Consider the following 8277-nt stretch of genomic DNA (forward strand, 5'->3'; position numbering starts at 1 on the left):
AAGAATTTACCAATAAAGAATTTCGTCAAGCCTTCAAATCCATTCATTTCTTTACGACCCGTAATGCCGAAACCAAAGCCAGTATTGTGGAACGTTTTCAACGCACGCTGAAAGCACGCATGTGGCGGTATTTTACAGGCCATAAAACACGACGGTATGTCGATGTCTTGGTCGATCTGGTGTATGGTTACAATCATACCTATCATCGCAGTATCCGGCGAGCTCCTGCTCAAGTCAATGCCAAGAATGTCTTGACCGTATGGAAAACCTTGTATGGAAAACAGAGTGCCGATACCACGAGTCGCTTGCAAGTGGGGGATCGTGTACGCATTAGTAAAGCCAAACGTACGTTTGAAAAAGGATATTTACCGAATTGGACCAAAGAACTGTTTACCATCTCTAGAAAAGTGCCAGGACGAAACGTCTATCGCATTCAAGATGATCACGGGGAAGAATTAGAAGGAACCTTTTACGAGAAGGAATTACAACAAGTGATTAAAGACGATGATGTCTATGAAGTGGAGGAAATCTTAGGGTATAAAAAGCGGCGTGTGGGAAAAAAAGTCATTTCAGAAGTCAAAGTGCGTTGGAAAGGATATCCTCCCAGTTTTGATCCATGGATTCCGCAAGCGGATCTCATTCTGCCATGACCACCCAGTGGACTTTCTTGGGTGAAAAAGTCCCCCGGAGTGAAATTGTGTATTTTGCACAATTATTCCTCTGTTTAACCATCATTATCACCTCGGTAGTCATGTTAGCCATACGCGATCCCAATCGTGATTTTTGGATGGTGACCTTAAGTTCTTTGGTGGGCTACGTCATGCCTAGTCCTCAAATGAATGCACCTCCTATAAAACAGGAGTCCCCTTCACCTGAGAGATCAGTTCACCATGGCTAAGCCACAGTACGCCTGGAAACAAGAGGGGAAGAAAAGTACCTGGTTCTGGGATAAGCAGATGTGTTTGATGCATTGTAAACAACACAAAACGTCCACGCATTCTGTGTACTTGTACAAACGGATCGTGATTCCTGATGGTTGGGTGCCATTTATCAGAAAGACTAAATATCAAGAGTTTCGCTGGAAAGTCAAAGCCTTCTGGGGATTGATGGGACGACAAGACGAATCCGATTGGACCTTAAATGATAGTCCTTGGTACGACAACGTGAAAGCTTGTCTCTACCATTTTAAAGACATGATCAATGGAGGTTATGATGTAGCCGATTGCTGGGGAACCCGACACTATCTGGTGATGCGACGACGCTTAGTCCCGAGACGAACCCTGACGTTACCAGACTCGGATGCGTTGATGTGCGGTGGTGGCCGCGATCAAGAAGAATGAATTGAATTGAATGTATTGTCATGTTGTATGTTGTTTCAAATAAAAATTGTGAAAAAAAAACAAAACGGTGTTGTGTATAAATAGAGAAGGAAACAGAGACAGGGTCTCATTTAAGACATCATGGCTGGAGGAGAAGGGTTTTACATGACTCTGTTGAGTGATGGGTCGATGGAATCGTTTCCGACGAATACGACTGCTCAATTTAAAACGTTATTGCCACACACCATGGACTTAACGGATGGAGAATGGGAAGTCGGATTGACAGAAATGATGTACTCGGCCAACTTACAAAACGTATCGGATAGCGAGGCTTATGTGGACGTTCTCATTCCAGATCCGTATACGAAACATGTCCAAGATCCCAACACTTATAAATGGGAAAGATTTAAGACAGAGAATATGGGCAAAGTCACGATGGGCAGGTGTGAGGTGGTGGTCCCCTGGCATCTGACGCCATGGTCCCATCTCTTTGAGGGAGGGGATAGTTTATTTCCCTTCGATATCATTCGCATTCACTTCCGACCCGGAGCTTATACACAACCTTTGGCGTTAATCAATGAAATCAACGCAGCCTTAAGGAGAACCCTGTGGAAAGTATGGAGCGAGTTAGGGGATCCTAACGAAGAGGGGAACAACCTGATCTTAGTGTATCACCCCGAGTACGATCGTGTCGAGTATCAGTTAAATGGGAGAACACTGAGAGCCACCCCCATGTGCATTCGTTTCCCTACGACCTTAGCGTACAAGCTAGGTCTGGATAGTGACAAAATGATCCTGGGCGATGAAACCATGACGAAATGGATCAACGTGAATTACTTGGGGAACACGACCATGGATGTCTACGACAATCTGAAAGCCATGTATGTGTATTGTGACATTGTGGATCCTCAAGTGGTGGGCACCAACAAATTGAAATTATTGAGAGTCGTCCCCTGTACGGGTCAATACGACGATCGACAACAAGCCCGTTGGGAACCGATTCGAGCCGAATATTTGAAACTGAGTAAGAAATATTTCGATACCATTGAGGTACACATCATGAATTCTTTAGGGCGTCCTATGGGCTTTTTAAATGGGCGCTCCTTAGTCAAACTTCATTTCCGCAAAGTGTATTGAAAGATGAAGTACCATCGAGGAGTCAGACGCCAGAAAGGACACGGAATCTGGTTTCTCATTCCATGGATTGCCAATGCCATTGCGGGTCAAGCGGGCCAAGGAAAGAAGAGAAAGAGACGGCATAAAAAGTATAAAAAGCGGGTGTAACCCCTAACGAAGTTCATTTACATCAAGATGCACTACCATAAAGGTTTAATACGGCAGCAGGGTCAGGGGTTTGGAGCCCTGCTGGGATTAGCTAGCAAAGTGGTGGGTCCCCTGATCAGCGGATTATTAGGTGGAGCCCCCGCACAACAGCAACAACAACAACAACAGCGTCCTGTCTATCAAGAGAGATATTATGATTACGACCGCCCTTATCGCTCTTATCAGAGGAGACGACGTAGAATCCATCCAACAGAAGAATATGATCCAGAATCTGAAAAGCAGAAGGGAAAAGGATTTTTCACCGATTTACTCAAATCGGGGGCTAAAAGTGCCTTAAAGGCTGCTGCTAAAACAGGGATGGATGTGTTAGATAATAAACGATCACTCAAAGACGCTCTCAAGACACACGGTGCCCAAGCCCTGAAAGAGACAGCAGGGTATGCTCGTAGGTGAAGGTCTCGAAAAGCCCCATCCAAACGAGGAAGAAAAGCGCGCACAGGAATACTCAGGAAGCCTGGAAACACGACCGTCAAAAGAAAACAGGCGGGAAACAGGTGGGAATACAGGAAGGAAAAGGATTTGTTAAAAGAAAACAACGTATCTTAGCTCGGGGAGGGCCTCATAAGAGACCTAGGAAGCAACCTAGGAAGCGATCTAGGAAGGGAGGTAGGAAGCTAGTGAAAAGGGGTAAGCCAAAACGCTCTCTGGATATTTTCGACTGAGAACCCTATAAAAAGGGGGTGAGAAGGAGACCAGAACACATTTGATGCCAGTTCACGCTGAGTAACACATCGTTCCAATATGATGCACAGAGAATCTTGCGCTTGTGGCACCAGCAGTTTAGAACTGTTTAAAGTGCCCCCGACCAACGTCACTTTAGAAGATTCGAAATGGATGGAATATTACCCCATTTCCAGTACCCTCAACTCGGATACGGCTCCGATTGAATTTGAAATCAAAGGACAAGGAGATGAATATCTGGATTTATCCCAAACTTATCTCCAGATGGTATGTAAATTCACGAAAGCCAATGGAACGAATCTCGCAGGAGGCAATTCGACCTCGACCCCCGTGAATAACATTCTCCATTCCTTGTTCAGTGAAATCGATGTCAGTCTCAATGGAAAAGTCATTACCCCGGGGACGGATACTTATCCCTACAAAGCGTATCTGGAGAAATTGTTGTCTTATGCACCCAAGACTCTGGAAACCCAGATGAGAGCCTGTAGCTTGTGGGAAAAAGATACGGCAGGACATATGGATGAGGTCAAATTAGAAGCTCTGACTCAAACTCCTGTGGAATTTGCAGTAGTGTCTAACAAAGTCAACATCGCGGCCGTCATCCCGACTCCCGAGTATCCGGATGATTCCAAGAATGTAGGGTTGAGAAAACGTCACGAGAAGATTACAGACAGTAAGGAGATCGTGTTGATGGATCGATTACATCTGGATTTGTTTGAGCAAGAGAAATGTCTCCCTAATGGCTTGGATGTCCGTCTCAGATTCAATCGCGCTCGACCCCAGTTCTACATGATGACCGCTGCCGGGAGTAGTGGGAAAGTGGTCATTCAAAGTATGATCTTGTGGGTGAGGAAAGTCAAACCTGTGCCGAGTATCATTAAGCTCATCAATCAGCAACTGAGTACTCAAACGGCGAAATATCCATTGAGACGAGTGGAAGTGAAAACCTTCACCATTCCTAGTGGCACCCAATCTAAAATCACCGATCATCTGTTTCAAGGACAGATGCCTAAACTGATCGTGTTGGGCTTTGTGGACAATGCGGCTTTTAATGGGGATAATACCAGAAACCCCTTTCATTTCCAAAATGAGAAAGTCAAGAAATTAGAAATCAGTATCAATGGAGAAATGATGGAAACCCGACCTTTGGAACCTAATTTCACCGACGATCAGTACCTGAGATCGTATTTGAGTCTGTACAAAGGCTTGGGAAAATTAGGCCAGGACTGGGCTCCGGACATTACCCAGGAAGAGTATAAAAACGGTTACACCCTCTGGTGTGTGGATTTCACGAAAGATCAAGAAGCCCAGACGGATAAATTTGAGCTCATACAGACTGGGAACTTGAGAGTGGAAGTGCAATTTGCCGCCAACGTGGCCAGGACCTTAAACTGTGTGGTGTATGCCGTGTTCGACAATCTGCTAGAAATCAACAAACAACGAGAAGTCAGCATCGATTACTAAGAGAGAGAGAGAGATGGATACTCAGCAATTGAGAGATGTTTTACAACGAGATTTAGGACCGGCGTTTGCAGGTGTGTATCCTCGAGATGTCATACCTGAGCTGTTACCTCATCACAAAGCCATCGTGGTGAATACAGACCCTCACGATCGCCCTGGAGCGCATTGGGTCTGTTTGTATTTGAGTAGCCCTACCGTCGAATATTTTGATTCTTACGGATTACCTCCCAGCCATAAAGACATCCAAGACTTTATTCAATGCCACGGAGAGACTTGGATTCATAGCACCCATTGTTATCAAGATTTGAATACGGATGTCTGTGGACAATACTGTGTGTATTTTTTACATCAACGCCATCGACATAGAAGCACCGTACAAGAATGGTTACTTCCCTGGAAAGGCACGGCCTTACAACGCGATCGTTTTGTGGCTGATTGGTTTAAAGAGACCTTCCGAAAACCGAGAACCCATCAAGGACAAACTTGTCAATGTCAAAGACTGAATGTATTGTAAACTATGTTATTGTATTGTTATTGTTCATAGTTGGAGTTTAATAAAACGTTGGAAAAATCTTGTGGGTTTGTTTTTCTTGTCATTGTAATCAACCATGTCTTTTCAAAAAGAATGGGTAGCCCTGAAAAGGGCTGTTTTCTTTCTCTCTCTCTCTCTCTGTTCTTGGTCTTTTCTCTTCTTCTTCTTCTTCTCTTCTCCTTCTCTTCTTCTCTTCTCTGTCCCCCCTCACTGTCTGTTCTTCTTCTTCTTCCTCTTTCTTCTCTTCTTTTTCTGCTCCTCCGGGGGTTGGTGATGGTCAAACACAAAAACAGGCAACCCGTGTTTAAAAAACACTCTCCCCGGAGGCCGCTGCACCACTTCCAACTCTACGTCCCAGTTTTCCTCTGGCGGGGGCAGATCCTGGCTCATGGCCGGTGGGGGAAGAGCCTCCCGTGAGGCCGGCGGGGCAATCTCTCGGTCCCAATCCTCCTCCCATTTGAAAAAATAGTCCATCACTGTAGGGTCTGGTCCTACTCTACGACTCATATCTACTTCTCTGGTTCCTAAAAAAAAAAATCGGAATGCCAGATTTTGACGTTGCGCTCGTTTAAAAAGGCGAGAGCGCGGACGTCCTTGAAAACATCCCCTACCTCAGTCAAAGATGGCTGACGTCATGTTGATGACTCATCAAAAAACACTATATAAATAGGTCACTTGTTACCATTTTTCTCAATCATGTCGTTTGAACGGTACGCGGATGATGAGATTGATGTACTAGTGTGTGGGTATTGCCGAGGACATTGGAGAACTTGTGGCTGTTTTCATTATAAAAAAGAAAACATCCTGGCCAAACAGAAGTGGATAGAGAGATTGGCAGAGCTGACGTATTATCCCTTTGTCTATAAATGTTGTTGTCACACTAGAGAACCCTGGCTAGAGTGTAAGTGTCCGCAGCATTGTACCATCACCCCTGAAGAAGAAATAGCGCATAAGGACTGTACCTGTGAGATCTGTCAGGAGTTTAGAGAGCGCTGGACTCAGAGAAAGTTTGATCCCCGGCTGTTTCAACATTGTCCTTACAGTCAAGAACCCTGGTCAACGTGTACCTGTGAGACCTGTCAACCACCATGGCGGTGACGGATCTACGAGGAGATGTATTATCTCTACCTTGGGTGGATGCTATTGTACAACAATGTAACTGTTTAACGGTGAAACCTCATGGATTAAGTCAACGTATTGCCGACCGATTTCCTTGGGCTAATCTGTATGCGACCCGACAACCTTTAGGACGGAGAAATTTAGCTATAGAAGCGGATCGAGGAATACCGGGTACTGTGTGTATTATGCCTCATTCTACTCATCCTGATGTGATCTGTTTGTTAGCGCAATGGGATTACGGGAGAGGCACTCAACGCTTACCCCTGTATGCCGATACCCCCGAACAACGTGAACTTTGGTTTCAACAATGTTTACAGGAATTAGGCACTTTGTCTTACCAGACTTTAGCGTTTCCTTATCGTATTGGATGTGGATTAGCCGGAGGCAATTGGACTCATTATAGACAATGGATTTGTGACTTTGCTTATCAGTATCATAAACATGTTTACATTGTCAAGAAAATGTAACTTTATTATAGCTTTATTCTAGCTATTACTTGTAAAAAACTTTATTCTGCCTACTATGTGACTTGTGTTAATAAAACTTTTTTAAAAAACTTGTGTGTTTCTTGATTTTTGCAATAAAAAGTGTCTTTTCAAAAAAGTTGGTGGCCCTGAAAAGGGCCGTTTGGTTGTTGTTGTTTTTTTTGTCTCCCTGTTCTTTAATGGGGTCCCTCATGCCGGCAATGCGGACACCTTCCTTTTGTATACCGCCCGTTCTCATTCCTTTCGAGGCAATCGCAGCATACTACTCGCTGCCCACACCCCCGGCACTTGATCCCGGAATGCCGGTCGTTCAACCAACAGATGGGGCATTTCATCAGCCGGTCCCGCACTCTTACGGCCCATGGCGGAATCCTAATGGTTCTGTTGGTGATCGGGCAATTGATGACTCTGGGCGGCGGGGGTCTGGGTGGCGGGGTCCTCCGGCTGGGCGACCTGCTCCTGGCGCGGCTCTGGGGCGAGGGCGACCTCGGGGAAAACTCTGGACTTGACACCGGAGTGTACTCTAGCATAGGTGGTGGTGATGGTGGCGATAGCTGTAGTGGTGGGGGTGGCGCTAGCGGTAGTGGTGGGGGTGGCAGGAAGGCCGACACTGTCCTGGACAGCCTAGGGCTAGGCGGCGTCGCTGGTCTGGGTGGCGGCACGGTGTGGGATGCTGAGGACGGAGGCGGTGGTGGTGGCGCTGTCGCAGCTACTGTGGCCAAGTCCCGCATCCTAGTAAAGGTGTTACGGAATGGTCCTCCTCCCTCGGCGCCATACCTCTGTCGAGCTCGATCGACCGCCCGGTTAACTATGACTTGGGTCAAATCTGGGGGTGTAAACACCCCCAGTTCTGTAATACTAGACTGCACCCAGGTATCCCCTTCTTTCTTCTCGCCAATGACTACAAGGTGGAAACGTGAGTCAAACCCTCCTTGAAAATCATAACTAGCGCCTGCCATCTTCTTCTTCTTACTTCTTTTCTTCTTCTTTGACTTTACAAGTCGCTGGTTCCTAGAGCGGAATGCTGGAATTTGACGTTGCGCTGGTTTAAAACAACTCCAGCACGGACGTCGTTGAAAACATCCCTGTCCAGTTTGAACGCCATGATGGCGGACGTCCAAAATGGCGGATTTGTGCTTTCGAGTAGAGAGTTTTTCCTCGTTTATTCATGTCGAGGACTCGTTTTCTCCCCGGTGTTCAAGCCAACGCCTAGTTTTCACCGGGCTGCATCTAATCCTATGCATTTTATGCTCATACACCCTGAAATGAATTCAGGATCATCCCACCAAAGAGTCGAGACGAGGTAAAAAATTTCTCCTAGCGGGTTTAAACTATT

At 46.0% G+C, this 8277-nt stretch overlaps 1 protein-coding gene across 1 annotated transcript; it reads left to right on the top strand.

Moving 5' to 3' along the window:
* The first annotated feature begins 3404 nt into the window (after nucleotides 1-3404).
* On the top strand, nucleotides 3405-5308 carry LOC130050555 (uncharacterized protein F54H12.2-like). The gene is made up of 3 exons (XM_056150772.1): nucleotides 3405-4439; nucleotides 4569-4790; nucleotides 5252-5308. Exons 1-3 carry the CDS (start codon nucleotides 3405-3407, stop codon nucleotides 5306-5308), a joined length of 1314 nt encoding a protein of 437 aa, XP_056006747.1.
* The last annotated feature ends 2969 nt before the right edge of the window (nucleotides 5309-8277 follow it).

Source organism: Ostrea edulis, chromosome 9 (assembly GCF_947568905.1).
Source record: "Ostrea edulis chromosome 9, xbOstEdul1.1, whole genome shotgun sequence".
Taxonomy (NCBI): Eukaryota; Metazoa; Mollusca; class Bivalvia; order Ostreida; family Ostreidae; genus Ostrea; species Ostrea edulis.

Excerpts from the sequence above, each read along its gene's own strand:
- LOC130050555 (XM_056150772.1), top strand. The coding sequence starts at position 3,405 with ATGATGCACAGAGAATCTTGCGCTTGTGGCACCAGCAGTTTAGAACTG. Across the intron at positions 4,440-4,568 it reads TTCATTTCCAAAATGAGAAA|GACTGGGCTCCGGACATTAC; the intron begins GTCAAGAAATTA and ends AAATTAGGCCAG. Across the intron at positions 4,791-5,251 it reads AAATCAACAAACAACGAGAA|AGACCTTCCGAAAACCGAGA; the intron begins GTCAGCATCGAT and ends ATTGGTTTAAAG.